The 17,954-nt window shown below is 52.6% G+C and overlaps 1 protein-coding gene and 1 pseudogene across 1 annotated transcript; both read right to left on the bottom strand.

Moving 5' to 3' along the window:
* Nucleotides 1–5,077: 5,077 nt before the first annotated feature.
* LOC142426633 (protein S100-A10 pseudogene) lies at nucleotides 5,078–5,387 on the bottom strand (annotated as a pseudogene).
* Nucleotides 5,388–15,455: 10,068 nt separating this feature from the next.
* Nucleotides 15,456–16,799, bottom strand: CEBPE (CCAAT enhancer binding protein epsilon). Its single transcript, XM_075532227.1, has 2 exons — nucleotides 16,284–16,799; nucleotides 15,456–15,791 (listed from the first exon to the last, which is right to left on the bottom strand). The coding sequence occupies exons 1-2, from the start codon at nucleotides 16,797–16,799 to the stop codon at nucleotides 15,456–15,458; spliced, it is 852 nt and encodes a 283-aa protein (XP_075388342.1).
* Between the last annotated feature and the right edge of the window lie 1,155 nt (nucleotides 16,800–17,954).

The raw sequence follows: 17,954 nt of genomic DNA, 5'->3' as shown, positions 1-17,954 counted from the left end.
CACACACACACACACACACACACACACACACACACGTACAAGCCTGTATTTAGGCCTCTATAAATGTCCTTTGCCTCCTGGTTCTTTCCTCTATTTCCTTTTTACTTCCCTCTTGTCCCACCATCATGTTCGGCCTTCATTCGGGTTTAGTAATTCCTCGCTGCTACATTGCCCTTGATTGAGCCCCACTAGGCATGCTACGACCTTCTTTCCCTTGATTTTAGTTCACTTGTTGTTTCCTTGTCCCTGGGCTGGTCCCCTCACCCACTTTCCTTTCTCCCATCTCCCCTTTCCACGCATTTTTGAAGCCCCTTTAAATTGCTGTGCTCGTTTGTTTTCCCTGCTGGATTGAGTCCGATTCAGCTCTGCCTCTTTGAAGAGGGACAAGTAGAGTTACAGAGGGGCGATGGAAGCGAGAAGATGCAGGACAGGAAAAGGGCAGGGAGGTAAGGGGAGAGGTGGAGCTTGGTCATCCATTTACCAAGCATGTCCTCTGTGCCGAGCACTGGCTTTAAGCACTTCAAACCCGTGCCATCCTGTGGCAGCCTTATTGTCCCAAATTTACCAGTGAGGCACAGGGAAAGCAGCCAAGCTGGGATTTGAACTCAAAGGGCCCAGGACCCGGCAGTTCCATTGTGCATGGGGGTCACTACGTGTTGCAGGCCCCTGAGCACAGGCTTGGCTGAAGCCCCTTATGCAATGCTGTGCTTCTCAGGTGCACAGGGGAGAGGGGAGATCAAAGTGGGATGTGTGGGGATGCAGAAAGGTTTCTCCCCTGGTTGTCACCTGCTTGCTAGCTCATTGTGTTGTCAGCTGCCTAGAGGTATTCTCCCTGAGGACACTCAGCCATCGAGAGCTATTGTCTGTCTTACCATAGGTGGGGTTCACTCCCAGCTGATAAGAAGAGTGGATTGCTTTCCTAAGGAGAGCTCAGAATAAGTCAAACCAGCTCAAGGAAGACCAAGGCTAGGCTGCCATCTTGAATCCAGGATCCGCCCATCTTGTCACATGTATACCCCTAGTCCCTCTCCTTCCTATTGTTTGTATTGCCTATGGTACAACCCCTTCCTGTGATGTACATGGTTACCTGTACTCAGGGAGGCTTGCATGCCCCTAAGTATACATAAGCCTTGGTTAGACATATATTCCTGCCTCCTCTCCTGCTCCCACCTCCACGTGGACCTCCAAGAGGGGCTGAGGTGAGCATGCTACCATGAAATGTGTCTGACTCCTTTATTTTACCTTCTCTCCTATTCCCTGTGACCTGCCTATAACTTTATATATTATCACTGTACAATTGAGCCTATGAATCCCGTGATATTGTTAGGGGCTGGTTTACTGTTAGCAGTGACAAGAGAAACAGGATGAGCAGAGAAGATGAGGGTGAGGAGGAGAGCAGGATGGGGAGGAGGATGGAGGTGATGGGAGGGTGTGGTTGGAGAAGGTGGAGATTGTATAAGGAAGCACCAGAAGGTGTGGTTTATAAGAACACACATTTATGTCTCATAGTTCTGGTGGTGAGAAGTCCAAATCAACATGTTAGCCAAGCCCTGCCCCCTCTGCAGTCTTTGGGGAAGATCCTTCTTATTTCCTCTAGTTCCTGGAAGCCCCAAGTGGTTTCTAGGCTTGGAGACACCTCTTCACAGGGATGTCCTTCCTCTCTACCTTTGTGTCTATCTCCTTCTCTTATCAAGATGTCACTCAGATTGGAGTAAGACCTCCCTACTCTAGTATGACCTCGTGACAATGCAAGTGATACTGTCATCAAAGGTCCTGTTTCTAAACAAGGTCACTTTCACAGGCCCCAGAGCTTAGGGCTTCAACATATCTTTTTGGGAGGGACACATTGCAAGGATGGGCATGAGGAAGAGGGCATGGAGGTAAGAAAGTTAGATAGGGGTGAGCAGACAGGAAGCTAGTGACAAAAGGAGTGGAGGTAAAAGAGAGGATGTAAGATACAGGATGGGGGTGAGGGTAGCAGTCTTCAGTGTGGTCATCATCCCTGTAGACACGTCTTTTAATGTGTTGAACTCTCCATTTTTTCCCTGATCAGAGCTAACATTCTTTTCTTCTAGGCCACTTTAGCCAGCCATTCTCAGGGTCATGCCCAAAGCCTCATCGTCACCAGAAACTGCAGCACCTATGAAATAACTGAATCAAGGACCTGCTCTATGGGTCAAATCTCCTTTCATGTAAGGCGTCTTGGGAAGAAAGGCTACTTACTGGCCATGAGCCATACATCATTCCCCTTCTGTGCACTTCATAGACTCACCCCGAAAGAGGAGACCTCACATTGGCTGGGGTTGTTCCTTCAAGAAGGGGGGAAATGGAGGAGACCATCCCTTGATGCTGTATGTGGTAGTTACACAATGTTATGCCAACTTGATAAAAGAATGAAGGGGTGGCGTGTAGCCTGTCAATCAGGTCGCAGTCTGAGTGACCCCTACTGTGGGCTTGTTCTTCTCATGAGGATTCTGGGAACTTCTTCTTCCTCTCTCTGCTTCACATTCCTGTTGACAAGCCACATGGAGTTATGCTGATGGCAGCCTAGAGCTGGAGGAGCCATGTGGAGACCCACACCAGCGCTGAGATGCTTCCACCGCCACTAGATCCATAAGACTTTCCACCCACTGGCCTGTGATCTTCCTGTATTGGGCATCATTGCATGTGTTGCGTGAGCCTGAAGAGGAGTTTATAGACTGGTATCCCACATATGAGCTAATATTAGACTTATGGACTTGATCTGGACTGGGCTGGGATGTTTTCTTAATATACAATTGCCCTTCGACCTAAAATTCTCTCTTACACTCACACTAGTGTCTCTGGATTTGTTTCTCTAGTCAACCTGGCCTAACACACTATACAACATTGAGACAAGGCTCCAACAAATCCACAGGCCCTCCTCAGGAATGAGAGGAGAACCTGACTGGAAAATCAAGTTCAGAGCAGGGGAGGGAGGAAATCAGGAAGAAATGCTGAACAATAATTGTAGGGAACCCAAGGGGAAAGTAAATCTGATTTTATGTTCCTGTACAGGCACTAGGAATATGTTTCTACCTAGCCCTCAGTGGACCATGCCATTGACCAAAGCACTATGATGACCTTAGACACTGACCTTACAGGCAAAATAGCATCCCCCAAGGGCCACCCTAGAAGGACTCAACCCAGAAGTCTGACTGAACAGAACTGATCCCCTTCTCAAAACTACCCACACCATTGGACTTAGGATTGAAATACTCTTATGGCAGAGGAAGCAAAGAATGGCCACCCCAAGATGTGGAACCAGTGGTGATTGATCTTTGGGTGGGACCCCAATGGGTGTCCAAAGAATGGGGACCCAGAACCACCATGTATTCAGGAGCTCAGTGCTTCCCTTGCATTAATATGACAGATTTTCATCTGGGAGGCAAGGATCTGCCCTTGTAAGAACTGGTATAGGAAGATTTCCTCTAGCACCCACCCCCATGCTCAGTGTAAACAGAGCTCAATCAATTACAGAATCAATCTGCACAAAGCAACAATTCATGGATTGTAGCTCACAGTTGGATTATACTTCTCATATCAACAGTATCTCAAATTCTATGTCATTGGATACATTATTGATGTTATCAATGTAATCACCTTATACCCCAGGGGATGATTGACAATGTTTCTTCTTTTTTGTTCCTTTTTTTTTTTTTTTGCCTTTTGTTGTTTTTATTGTTCTTGTTGGTTTTTGTTTTTGTCATAATATGACCTCCAAACGGAACCAGAGCCTTTCAGAACCCATGGACAAGCAGATGGACTCTGGGCTCTCAGGTAATTCTAGACCCAATCTAAGACCAATTAGTTCTTTTGTATTCCCATGAAGATGATAAATTTAACTAGAAAATGATTCTAATCTTATTAAAAAACAATTTGCTTTATATTTTAAATTGAGCAACTAGTTCTTATAACATGGCCCTGCTAGATACTCCCCTGCCTCCATGAAGAGATCACTGAAGATACGGGTGCTACAGCAAAGAGCGGGGAAGAAAGCAGATGGTGCCCGGCTATCAATTGGAATAGTGTTTGGGGTCTTAAAGGCTTGTATTCAAATAACCAGCCATCTTAGCAAGCCATCAACTAAGTCCCCATCAAAGAAGCACACCAACCTGTGTGATCCAAAGATGATGATTTCAAAATCCACATATGATGAAGGGAAAAGTATAAAGAGCTTAAATTGTGGACACCCAATATGTAGAAGGCTATGGAGGACAGTGGGAGCCCCAAAGCCATGTGCAGAGGATCCCCTCCAGCCACAGGCCAGGGACTCTTCACAGCTTTACGATCAGACAGAGCTTATTGTAAACTTGATTATGGTGAATCAAACCTGGGTGCAATATGATACTTGTTCCAGGTTCAAATATTTCTCACTTGTCCCATGACAGAAATTTCTTCTCTGATTTTTTTTATTAAAAAAGGAATTTGTTTATTGTAGGCAAGAGGACGCAAACAATGTAAAAATCAAAATTTATGAACCCCTCAACACCCGCAGTAGGAGTGGCGACACTGGGATTGAAGGGGGCGTAGAAAGGGAGAACCGATCTTGGAGATCTATGTGTGACCTCCTCTCTGGGAGATGGGCAATGGGAGGGTGGGTGAGGGGAGATGCCGGGCAGTGTAAGATAAGATATAATAATTATTTATAAACTATTAAGGGACAAGGGGGGAGCGGGTAGGGAGGGGAAGGGGAAAAAAAGGGAAACCGAGCTGATTCCAGGAACCCAAGTGGAAGGTGAATTTTGAGAATGATGAGTGCAATGAATGTATAAGGGTGCTTTGCTCAATTGATGTATGTATGGATTGTGATAAGAGTTGTATGAGCCCCAATAAAAGATTAATTAATAAAAAAATCAAAAGCTTATCTGGCATGGAATTGACTTTCCTTTCTCTACTTATCAGATGGGACTTGGCTTCGATTTGTACATGTTATCCTAAAGGGCCCCAGCCTGCTCATGCAATCCTCATGGAGGAGAAGCTGGGGGACAGACCCCTAAAGCAAATCTTTGGGATCCCTCTGATCAGGGTGGGAGCGATTCTTCCAGTCTGCCTCCTCTTAGTTCTTTCCCTTCTGTTTCATGTGCACGACGAAATAGTCGTTGCAGGCGATGGTGAGCCCGGCGATGAAGGTAAAGGAGCTCTGGAAGCCCACTTTGCCATCTCGGCACTGGTCCAGGTCCTTCATTATTTTGTCCATGACCAGAGAGAGGGTCTTTTTGGTTTTCCAGAAATCCAGGGAACTCCTTCTCCATTAGCACCCGCAGGTCCTCCTTCGTTAAGTAGCATTTGTCCCCAGCAAATTTGTGGAACATGAACATCATTGTTTCCATGGCATGTTTCATTTGAGACGGCATTTTGGCGAGGTCTTGGCGGGAGCGGATGCTCAGTGAGGCGGGACACAGGGCCAGTCTCTTCTCTGATTTTTTAAGTATTGATGGTGGTCTTTGCTTTCTTACTCTTATTTTTATATCATTATTATTTTGTTTTGTGTTAGTTTTTTTAATTGTTTCTGTTGGGATTCCCAGTTGGTGAAGCGCAGGAGGAGAGGATGCACAGAGACCGTAACTGATGCAATGGTTTATCAGGGAGGTGGAGGTGGGGTGGGGGTGGAGGAGTGAGGGGGTTTGGGGAACAAACAGTGAATGCGGGAGGGAAGGGCACTTTAGAATGGACTGTGATGATGTACATACAACTCTTAAGACTTGTTTGGAGGTTCTAGCAGGGGTATTCCCTTGACTGAAGGACTGTCCTTCTATCGGGGAAGGTCGTCCTCTTCATCCGAGTGTGCAGCTTCGGGAGGGACCCACATAGATTGGTGAGGGAGGAAGGAGACACCAGCCAGCTCAGCCCAATCAACCCTGGCAATCAACGGGTGACAGATGTCACAGCCAGATTGCTTTCACATCCACAACTCTTTTTAAAAGCTATTTAACTTGGAAGGGCATGACATGTAAATATTATATCATGAAAACTACTTTAAAAAAAAAAGAGGGCATTCAAGATCTATGTGTCTATATTTATAGGTCAAGTATTAAGGTGGCGGAAGGACCTTGGGCCTCTACTCAAACACTCCCTCAATGCATGAATACCTTCTTTTATTAAATTGGAACTCTATGATGCTCACTCTCCCGACACAACGGCTGGAGCCAAAGTGTGTGAACAAGTAAATGTGGTGAAGAAAGCTGATGGTGCCCGGCTATCAAAAGAGATAGTGACTGGGGTCTTAAAGGCTTGAAGATAAACAAGCGGCCATCTAGCTCAGAAGCAACAAAGTCCACATGGAAGAACACACCAGCCTGAGTGAGCGAGTGGTCCCAAAGGGATCAGTTACCAGGCATCAAAGAACAAAAAATCATATCATTGACTGCACACCTCCATGATAGGATCGCTGAAGACAAATGGGTGCATAAGCAAATGTGGTGAAGAAAGCTGATGGTGCCCGGCTATCAAAAGAGATAGTGTCTGGGGTCTTAAAGGCTTGAAGGTGAACAAGCGGCCATCTAGCTCAGAAGCAAATAAGCCCACATGGAAGAAGCACACCGGCCAGTGCGATCACGAGGTGCCCAAGGGACCAGGTATAAGGCATCATGCAAAAAAAAAAAAAAGATATAAGTGTGTGTATGTATGTGTATATATGTGTATATGTATATATGTATGTATATATATGTATATATATATCATATTAAATGAAGGGGGAAGTGCAGAGTGGAGACCCAAGGCCCAAGTGTCGACCAATGGAGATCCCCTCATAGAGGGGTTTAGGAGAGGAGATGGGTTAATTAGGGTGTGAGGTAGTATCGATGAAGAACACAGCTTTCCCCCGGATCCTGGATGCTTCCTCCCCCCAACTACCATGATCCGAATTCTACCTTGCAGGGCTGGATAGGACAGAGGCTGTACACTGGTGCATATGAGGGTTGGAGGTACAGGGAATCCAGGGTGGATGATACCTTCAGGACCAAGGGTGTGAGGGACGATGCTGGGAGAGTGGAGGGTGAGTGGGTTGGAAAGGGGGAACTGATTACAAGGATCCACATGTGACCTCTTCCCTGGGAGAGGGACAACAGAGAAGGGGGGAAGGGAGACTCCGGATAGGGCAAGATATGACAAAACAACGATGTATAAATTACCAAGGGCATATGAGGGAGGGGGGATGGGGGAGGGAGGAGGGGGGAAAAAAAAGAGGACCTGATGCAAGGGGCTTAAGTGGAGAGCAAATGCCTTGAGAATGATTGGGGCAGGGAATGTATGGATGAGCTTTATACAATTGATGTATGTATATGTATGGATTGTGGTATGAGTTGTATGAGTCCCTAATAAAATGTAAAAGAAGAAAAGAAAAAAAAAAAAAACAAGAAAGAAGCCAGACTTTGCCAACCATGGTGAAGGAGGAAGAGTTCTTGTTTTGGGGCACTGAGTTTCTGTTAATGGTGGCGGAATGACTTGGATCAGGCTATCAATCATCGTTGGACAACACCAGGAGTATGATCAATAGTGTTGGATTGCACATGTCGAAGTTATTGCACTGGAGAATGTTACGTTTTGTTGTGGGTATTTTTGCAACAATTAAAACAATAATGACACGAATGACAATGAGTATGTGGAAGAAATGTTCCAGAGTTGATTGTGGTGATGGTCATACAACCCTTCTTGATGTGACTGGATTGTTGAATTGCAAGACAGGTAGATCAAGTGCCAATAAAACTTAAAAGAATTTTTTTAAAGAAATATTTTTAGAAAAAGAAAAATTTTAATATAGCACAATTCACCTTTTTTTAAATATGATTTTGACAACAGGCATGAATTCACATAAACACCACCACACCATGCTGCAGAACAGGCCCATCTGTAAAACCCCCTCCTCCTGCTTTTTTGTAGCCAAACCGTTTCTCCTGCTCACCTCTTCTCTCTTCCTTGGTATGTAACCCTAGAGGTGGTAGCAAAAAACTCCGTTTGTTCCCACTTTCACAATGTCATTTCAGGTTCACTCATGTTCTGTTTATCATGGTTTACTCCTGTGTAGAATTTCTATCTATCAATCTATCTATCTATCTATCATGTATATATATTCCTGAGTAAGGTTTCCATTTCTAGAGAGCCATAGGCTTGTCAGTTCATTAAAAAAATAAATAAGTGGACTCATGGACAGATCTTTGGGTGTGTGATGAGTCTGGACAAAGCTGTCATCAACATTTGTTATGAATAAAAGGTTCCTTGCTCAAGTGGGCTCACAGCAGCTGTTCTCACCTACCAAGGCTCCACGGGCCCTTCCACCATTTTCATCGGCTGTGTTCTTGTAGTGACTCTCCGGAGCCACCTTGGGTCCCAGGCTCCCTGCCCTCTTTTGTGAATGCCAGGGAAGCCCTTCCTTATCCGTCTTTGCCACCGCTCTCGATTAAGCCCCAAGTCCAGATGAATCCAACACTTGCTCCTCAACAGCAAAGGCCACTGATGGACATCATTCCGAAGGACAGTTCGTTGCCACTAAAATTGTCATCAACTTCCACTGAGTGCTGACAAGCCGCCGGTGGCAGCAGTGAATTCCCTTTTCTACTCTCAGTAACTCGGGTTTTACAGCTTCAGGACATCATGCTTGGCAAGTGGAGGGGCAGCAGAAAAAGAGGAAGGGCCTCAAAGAGATGGACGGACCCCGTGGCTGCCACCATGGCCTCAAGCTGGGAGCAATGGTGAGAATAGGGCAGGATGGGGCAGCGCCCTCTTCTGTTGTGCCTAGGGTCGTTGCGGGTCAGAACCGATTGGACGGCACCTAACAACTACAAGCTCGCTTCTGGTTGCCTCTTCTTTCATGGGGGACAGAGAAAGCTTTAGAAAGAAGCACCTTTAGCCACCTACAAGCCTAGTTGTAGCTGCTGCTGCCATCTCCTCCATTTCTAATTGAAAGAGAAGACATGTCCTGTTCCTTTGGAAGCCAGGCCCTTCCACTGGGGCTCTAAATCCCATCTGAGTGAGATCTGCCTGTGGCCTCCTCTCTGACCTCATCCCTCCTCTCCCTGTCTCTCTCAGGTCTGGCCACCTGAGCCTCCTGTGGTGGAGTGGAAAGGACCGGCTTCAGGTACTATATACACTGTTTTCTGATGGGAAACCTGCCCTCCACCCGCTTCACCCTAACTTCTGCTCACCTTTCAGATACCTGCCTACTAGCTACTGCCTCCATAGGGCCTTTCACAGCTCCATGCTGAAGTCAGGTGTCCTGGCTAATATGCATCACCAGCCAGCCTGTTCCCACCCAGAACTGTGTGTTTAGTTGTAGTCTGTGTTTGCCCCCACCCCCTCATCTCTCAATCCCACAAGAACAAGGAGTGTCTTTCTGGTTTTTCCTGCAGCCCTGGGCCAGAAGCAAGCACCTGGGCCAGAGAGGGGGTTTACTGAGCTCTCTGGTCTCCAGGAGTTGTAAGCCACTGGTCTGGGTTTCCTTTGAATAAATGAATGAATGAGGAGGGAAGGCAGCAGGTAGGTGTGGGAGGAAGAGGGATCAGGAGAATATGGAAGGTGAGGGGAGAGAAAGGCGGGGGGATGGCAGTGGGTAAAGGGGAGGCGAGACGTGGGAAGGAGAGGATTAGGGTCCCGGGCCCAGTGTACTGGGCCCCAGAAAGGTTCCCAGACCCTGCGTGGCTCCCTCAGGGGCTTTGTTTCTTGGGGCTGTATTGCCCGCAGGTCTGAAGGCAGGGCCAGGAGGCGGGGCTGTATCTCCAGGGGACTTTATCTCCAGGGCACAGCCCTAACCTCAGATGGTGACAGAGCTGGAGCCCAGCAGGGGTTTTGCAAACGGTCCTGATTGCAGCAGGCCGGCAGTCTAGGTCTGGACAGTCGGGTGGGGCCTGGGCTTATCTCCTGAGCCCAGTCCTAACCTCAGACGGTGACAAAGCGGGAGCTAGCAGGCGTTTTGCAAACCGTCCCGATTGCAGCAGGACGGGATGGCCAGGCCAGGCCGGGCCAGGGGTGGACAGTGACAGGTGTGGGGAAAGCAGGGCAAAGTTTGGCCTGCAGGGATGCCTTATGATGTGTCTAGTTTGCCTCTACCTACCTCAGAGGCCTGCTTCTGTCCCAAAGAGAAGAGGCACGAGGTCTTCAGGTGGGTCTCTTTCTACTAGGGTGGACTCAGCCCTAGGGCAGCTCTGCTACTTTCCAAAGTCAAAGAAGGATGGTCAGTTGCAGCTGTTCTAAGGTCCCTGGAATATAGTGGTTACTAGTTGGGCTGTAAACCACAAGGTCAGCAGCTCGAAACTACCAGCTGCTCCTTCGGAGAAAGACAAGGCTCCGTACTCCCATAAAGAGGTACTGTCTTGGAAGCCCACAGAGGTTGTTGTGCTCACCGTGAGTCACAATCGGCTTGATGGCAGGGAGTTTGGTTTTGGTTTTCGGTGGCTTAATGGTTAGGTATCGAGCTGCTAACTTCAAGGGCAGCGGTTCGAAACCACTAACCGCCTGGAGGAAGAAAGCCGTGGCCTTCGGCTCCTGTAGAGAGGTGCCCTTTCAGAAGCTCACAGGAACCATTCCACCCTGTCCTATAGGGTTGCTCAGACTCGATGGCCGTGTATTGGGGTTTTTTTTTTTTGTAGTATAAACAGCACTCAGCTACTCCCCTAAAGGTTGGTGATTTTAATCCATCCAGCACTACAGAAGAAAGGCTTCCCTAAGGATTACAGCCTCCCCCCTACCCCCCCCCAGCAGTTCCGCTCTGTCACACACAAGCTTGCCCTGAGTTGGAATGAGGGCAATTAGGGGTGTGGATGTTTTTTTGTTTTTTTTTTACAGTTTTTTGCTCTGAAAACCCCACCCTCTTTCTTTTTTTATTTTTAATTAATCATTTCATTGGGGGGGGGGCTCTTACAAATCCTATGACAATCCATCATTCAGTTGTGTGAAGCACACTTGTCCATGTGTTGCCATCAGTGTTTCCAAAACGTTTCCTTTCGCCTCGAGCCCTTGGGATCAGCTCCTCTTCTCCCCCCTCCCCTCTTCGTGAATCCTTCATCAATGATATGTTATTGTGGCTGCTTCCTGTCTGACATTGTCCGTTGTCTCCCTTCATCCACCTTCCTGTTGTTCGCCCCCCTGGGCAACCTTGTGATGGGTCCCCCTTTGTCACCCCACCTCCCACGCCCTCTCCTCATGCTAAGGCTGCTCTCCGACCCTCTTTCACTGAAGGCCCCTGGAGGTCGTCCTGTGTTCCACTGCACTGTGGGTTTCCTGGGACCAGAGGGCGCCTGCTTATGGGAGCAAGAGACAGAGGCAGCCAAGAGCTGGGTCCAGGTTGAACCACGCCCACTTTTGAGCAGCCTCGCCTGGCTTCAGGGAGGATGGTGGGTCTGCGTGGTGGTGATGGGAAGTGGCCGGTCTCTGGAGGGGGGGGGGGGACTCAGCCAGCTCTGCCTATAGTTGCCTCAGCATCTCCTAGACAGCCGTCTGCATCCCGGAGCCCCCTGGCTGCCTTGGGGAAGGGTAGGGGCGGAGACAAAGAGGCCCCTTTCCACCCCCCACAACCCCAACCGGGATCTTGCAACACTGGGAGGGGGGCCCTGGGGGCCAGGCATGTGGCAATCCCTGGGGAGGGGGGAGGTGTGCTCCGAGCAGGGGGGGGACAGCTTTCACAAGCCACTACCGCCACCGCTGCCTGACCTTGGCTGGCTCACCTTGGGCCGCTTCCTCCCTCCAGCACAGTGTCACCCACTGCCTTCCTTCTCCTCCGCAGCTGCCCTGGGGCCTGGAGGTCTCTGCACTCAGGGTCCCCAGACCTGTCGACTGAGCTGTGGATTCTAGAGCCGTGGGGATGGCTGCGAGTGCTCTTTGAACCCCGATTTGCGCGTATTTAAAAGTCACTGCACAAGCCCAGCCACCCCCCACCTCCAACTGTGGAGCTTTCCCTGGGCCCCCATCTCCTGCCTTCTCCTTCCCTTGTAGCAGCTCTGCTCTGGTGAAGGTGACGTGACCCGAGGTGACCGCAGGGGCTTAGGCTGGGGGACAGGGAAGCCAGTTCTCTGACCAAGCCCAGGCCCTCACAGCCAACCCCACCCGCCAAACAGAGGGGATGTCACTTGCCTCCCTTTCTTGTTCTGCATCACTGGACGCCTCAGCCCTTTGCAGTTAGTCTCTCGGGGGGCACCCCCCCAATTTGTCACAGCTCACTCCTCATAACTTAAAACTGTCGCCTCTCAGAGAGGCCCTTCTTAGACCACCCCAATGAAAAAAGCCTTCCTGGGGGTGTTTCCCAAAGGGGCACCTGCCTGATGTGGAACCTGCAGGTGGGGAAACCTGGGTGAGGGAGCTGTGTGGTGGGGCGCCTGTCCAGGAGGGAGCCAGGTAAACTCCGAGAGTCACTCTCCTCCCGGGCTCCCCTTGACCTGCTGCAGCCCTGTTCAGAGAAGGTGGACAGAGTAGGGTGATGAAGGGCAGAGAGGGGAGCTGGGTGGGGTGGGGGGAGTGGGGGTGGGCAAAGGAGGACACCTAGAACATTTGCTTACTGACTTTTTCTTCCACCCCTTCAGCTGAGAACTGGGGTCCCCACCCTGCCGGTTCTCCCTGGTGTTTTCAGCACCTAGCAGAGACCTAGCACACAGTGATTGCCCAAGAAACACACGAACCAGAGATCAGTGACTTTGGCCCAAACTGATCCAGGTCAGGTTAAAAAGCAAGTGGGCTCCTGGCTGGCTCCCCATCTTCTCTCTCCCTGTGAGGGAGATCTGACTGCAAGGATTAGGGTGTGTTGAGCTACTCTGCCTTGTTCTGGGAACCAGGTCCCAGATGGGGGCTTGGCTCTCCTTCAGATTCAGTGCTCCCTAGAAAGTCTCTGGAAGGCACCCACCGAGGGCTGGCAGGGGCCCGGGTGGATGCAATTCAGAGCCGTGGGAACGAAACTGAAGCAATCCCGGCACCAGCACCCTGAAAATAAGTTCAGGCTAACATAGTAAACAGCTTTCCTCTTTCAAAATAAGGAGGAAAAAAGTCAAGGGGCTTTGACCTTGAGCTGTGAGGAAGAAATCTGAAGATCAGCCACTGACCTTGTTTTATACTAACACCCCACCCCCACTCCCCTATGGAACTTAGCCTTCTGGGCAGAAAGGGAGGTTCCAGGATTCCCCTAGAAGGCTACAGAGATCACCTCTCCCTCTGCCAAATGCAGGCAACTCCCCGAGGGAGTCCCTCAACAGGCCTGAAGCAGGCGGGCGGGCGGGCCGGCGAGGGAATGTGTCCTCTATCTGGGTCAGGTCTGGCCATCTGTCTGGGTGGGTGGGCACTTAGGGACATGGAAGCCGGGGCAGGTAAAGGATTGATCCTGGGTGGTAGGCTGGGTACCCATGGTGCCACAGGAGGCAGGCTCTAACCCTTTAGGGATGGGGCGGGGTGGAGACTGACTGAGGAAACACTGGCAGCTCCAGGACCCAGTCTCTGCTCCTCGGTGACCTCTCCTCTCTCGAGGAAGACTTTCCCAGGAGTGTCCTCGGAGTGGCTGGGGGTGGCCGAGGCCAGGCTTTGGATCTCATTCTGCCCGAGGGCCTCTGACATGACCTGTTGGGTGAGACTTTCGTGCCCCACCCTGTGCCAAGGAGGAGGAGGAGCCGGAAAGGGGGAGGGCAGGTGCCCTGGGCCGAGACAGGAAAGGGTCGGAGCGTAAGAGACGCTCTTATCCCTTCTGGCCCTCAACTGCTTTATCTAGAGAATGTGGCTCACACTATCTGGCTTGTTTGAGGCCAGAGCCCACCAGACGATCTCCTGAGGTCTCCCCAGCACCTCATGAGATCTGTGATTTTATGAGGCTCCTGTTCGGTTTGTGCCTCTCACTAACCAGCAGTGCTATCCTTTAGGCAACCCCCCTCCCCTCTCCAAGGTGGCATTTTCCTCACCGGTGCGACGTGATGGTTCCGTGAGGTCTCCTCTAAGGATCTTTCTGCTCTAGGAAAATGCCCCTCCACCCACCTAACACATATTCCTCCACAGGTCTGCCCGGCTGCATACATTCCATAGTACATGCTGTGACCCAGGACATGGTGTGATTTGGGTGTTCTTTGAACACCACATTCAAATCGCAGTGGTCCTGCTCTCAGTTGTCCTCATTGCTCCTCTGGGGGAGCCGATGGGGGCTGGAGGAAATGGTGTCCCAGCAGAGCCAAGGGGAGGGAGTCGTGTGAACCCTCGTGCAGCTGAGGAGCTGGAGCAGGGGCTCCCCTACCACCTCCTACCTGCTGACCAGAGCCCAGAACCCCATGGCCAGGGCCATGTCCTCTTCCTCTTCCTCCTCCCCCGCTCCCCCCCGTCCACCGCAATGTCCCACCACGCTCGAAGCCTGTGAGTCTGGGTTTGGAGTTTTTAACACCAAACCTACCCTATTGAGTCCCCTCTGACTCAGTATCCCTCTATCACGCTTCTGAGACTGCAAATCTTTAGGGGGGAACCAAGACCCTCCTGTGGTGGGTTGAACTATTGGCCTTGTGGGTGGTCATGGAATGCCTGGTCCACAGACCACCTGGGCTCCATTTCCCAGCTGTCCTTCCTGGAAAAAGGAAGCACTCTGGCTTTGGGGTTTCCTGGCACCGGTAGGCTGTTGTTTTCCTCCTCATTGTCAACATTTTTTTTTTTTTTCATATACAAATCAGACCTTAAGGCTTTCCCCAACACACTCCCTCCCCGCCTGCCCTGCGCACTCAGACGTTCACATCTTAGGGGGTGGGGACACCGGGGAAGAAGGATGGTGTGAGGGTGGGGAAATGGGAGCCTGAGGGGCTTGGTCTCGTGGAAGGGGCACTGTGGGCCTGCAGAGAAGTGGGTGCAGAAGCAAGAGCCATGTGGGATCCCCCTTGGTCACCTAGGCAGGAACCCCCAGGCCTTGGCTTCAGGGTCAAAGACGGAGCCGGAACCAGCAGCCTGGGCACAAGGGGTTTCTTGTACGCGGTGCTACGCCTTCCAGACGGTCACATCTGTCTTTGGTAGAAGAGGATCCAGAGGCTGTGCTAGGGCTTGGCGGGTGGAGCGGCTGCCCCTGCTTCCAGAGACCAGAAGTGGTCCCAGGGAGGGGAAGAGCACAGCTGGCCATGGGGACCAGCCCTTGGCAGTGTGTCCCTATTTCTGCACATTCATTTGGGGATGGACATAAGAGGGATACAGACCCAGCCATATACGGTTCTTGCTCTGGGGGGTGGGGTGATGGTCCCCACGCCACATATACAAACATGTACATGAGCACACACACACACACACACACACACACGAGTGGGACCCAGCCCCAGCACCAAGTTAGAGTGCAATTTTATTCAGGCGCAGGGTCACTTATGGTGGGGCTCACCCTCCTTGCCACCCCACCCTGCTGCTTCCATCATCAGTCCATGGTTTGCGGTCTAGGGCTGGGAGCAGCTCCAGGCCCCAGCCAGGGAGGGTTCCCCCAAGGTCAAGCTGGGCCAGGCAGGCTGGGGCCCCGAGGCTCAGCCGCAGTCCCCCACACCCTTAATAAGGTTGGCGGCCTCGGGGATCTGGCGGAAGAGGTTTCGCAGCGTGTCCAGCTCCTGGGTGAGCTGCTCCACGCGCCGGCGGAGGCTCTCGTTCTCGGTCATGTATTCCAGCACCTTCTGCTGCGTCTCCAGGATCCGCCTCTTGGCCTTGTCGCGGCTCTTGCGCACGGCGATGTTGTTGCGCTCCCTCCGCAGCCGGTACTCCAGGCTGTCTTTGTTCACGGCTTTCTTGCCCTTGTGCGAGGAGCCCGCCGGGGAGGGCGCCTTGAGGAGGGGGCTGCAGGGCTGTCCCCCGGAGGCCATAGGGCCCTGAGGGGAAGGCACGGAGGGGCAGAGAGAGAGACAGGCTGGCAGAGCAGCAGGCGAGGCGGCTGCAGCCAGCGGCTACCGCCCCGCTCAAAACCGGCCTGGTCCCGCCTCTGGGGAAGAAGTGGCCCAGACACCTGCTTGGCACCCCAACCCCCTGTCCAGGACTCCGTCCATCTACCACCTGCGGGCACTTCTGGAAGCATGTGGCAGGGGAACAGGAGGAGGGGAGCATAGGGTGGGCAGCAGAGAAGTGGGAAAGAGGGTAGAGATCAGGGCAGGTCAGCCGGTCACACGTTGGGGTCCAGCCACATGGTGGGGCCCAGGGTGAGAGTAGGTTCCCAGAGAAGTCAAGTGGGGCCCCACACAGCCGTGCGCGTGTGTTCCAAAGGGCAATCCCCAAACCGACTCCATTAGCAGGAATTCAACGTTTCCCCCTCCCACCAGCCTCTCTCCAGCCCTGGGTCGCAGGGAGGAGTACTGGTCACCTCTTACCTTGAGGACGCGCAGGGGCTGGTTGGGGGCCGCCAGGGCGGGGGACAGGTGCATGGCCGTCTGCCCACAGTGTGCTACCTGGTACTGCAGAGGGTTATAGCCACCGCTGCTGCGGCCAGCACCTCTGCTGCCCTCCGGTCCCCGAGGCTCCTCCTTCACGGCCACAGCCCTGGGGTCGTAGCTCCCCGGGCTGCTGTAGATGCCAGGCCCCAAGGCCTTCCTGTCGGGGCCGAAGGTGTGTGCTGGGTAGGCAAAGGGCCGAGGGTCCGGTGGCAGGTAGTGAGGAAAAGCAGGGGTCCCCGGGACCTTGAGGCCGCGGGCCTCCGGAGCTGGCTTCACAGCGAAGAGGTCGGACAGGAGCTGTTCCTCCCCAGACTCGATGTAGGCCGACAGGTCGATGGAGGTCTCCTGCTCGCACATGTCTCCCAGGCCCCCGGGCCCTGCGCGGGCCCCCGGGAACTCCAGCGGCTGCTGGCCACCCCGGGGCTCACACTCGTAGTAGGTCGCGTGGGACATGGCTGGCCCGCCCCCTTGGCTCCCCGCCCCCGCCGCCCCGCTCTTGGGGCGCCCGTTGAGATGCTTGGCCTGGCGTCTCTTGGTGCCCGCTGCCCCCGACTGCCCTAGACCTGCCCTCTCTGCTCTCCTGTCACCCACTCCTGCCGGCTCCTGGGCTCCCTCCTCTGCTGGCCTTGCTTTTCCTTTGTGGTCAGTGCCTCTCCTCTCTTCCTTTTTTCCCCTCTCTCCCTGGGGGTGGGGGATGGGGGTAACTCAAGGAGGAGCAGGGCGCACCCCAGAGGGACGGATGCAGGCCTGCAAGGAATGGGGCCTCCGGCCAGTTGAGCAGTTAGTGGGTACTCGTCAGGGTCCAAGCCAAGGTTCTGGAGATACCAGGGAGATGCCCTCCTTCTTCACACTGAGCGCCCCTCACCACCGGCAGGGGGGTGGGGGAGGGTTCCAGGGCCCTCACTGAGGCCAACACCTCACTCTGAGTGTCCTTCTCCCTCGGGTCACCACCAAGGCTCTGTGCAGAATGAGGCTCCAAGTCAGTCAGAGGGAACTGAGAAAGCCCTCTGTCAATGCCGACCCCCAGCCTGGCATGACTCCTCCCTGGGCACGCCTCCCTCAGGGCCCCTCAGTGCTGGGCTCCACCTCCTACCAGGGGCTGCAGTTCCTTTTGTGGCCCCACCTCCCAGGGCATCCTTCTGGGGGCAGGCCAGGGGGTGTCCCTTGGGGGGCTCCAGCAGTCACAGCGGGGAGGAGCACGCCACACCCAGGGGCCTGTGTAGCATGCTCTTTTGCTAGGCATTTGCCCAGGGTCTGCACACGAGCCCAAGCACTAATGTGCTGCCACCCTGGCTCCCTCTCGCAGGCTGGCACTGCGCCCTCTTGCCTGCACTTAGCTGAGACACTTGCTCAGGACTTGGGCTCTGCGCCCCAGCCCAGGCAGGCTGCTGTTTGGGACTGACAGCTGAACATCTGGGGACTCCAAGGCCCCTGTCTTCCAGCTGCCCGGTGGGTGCTGCCAGAGGCTCAGGCAGGCATTCATGGCATCTTTTGGGCCCGAGACTCTGCCTCCCATTTCCTGTGGCCGGGGCTGCAGGGCTCCCGAGCTCACTGCAGCTAGTTTGCTGTCCTTCCTTCTGCCTGGCCGTTGTCTGACCTCCCGTGTGC

This window comes from Tenrec ecaudatus, chromosome 14 (assembly GCF_050624435.1).
Source record: "Tenrec ecaudatus isolate mTenEca1 chromosome 14, mTenEca1.hap1, whole genome shotgun sequence".
NCBI classification, from domain to species: domain Eukaryota; kingdom Metazoa; phylum Chordata; class Mammalia; order Afrosoricida; family Tenrecidae; genus Tenrec; species Tenrec ecaudatus.
Note: the sequence above shows the minus strand (reverse complement) of the source record. Positions and strands in the feature narration are given on the sequence as shown.

Bases quoted from the DNA above. Each gene is read 5' to 3' on its own strand.
- CEBPE (XM_075532227.1), bottom strand. From the start codon at position 16,799: ATGTCCCACGCGACCTACTACGAGTGTGAGCCCCGGGGTGGCCAGCAG. The intron at 15,792-16,283 runs GTAAGAGGTGAC...CCTTCCCCTCAG, and splicing joins AGCCCCTGCGCGTCCTCAAG to GGCCCTATGGCCTCCGGGGG.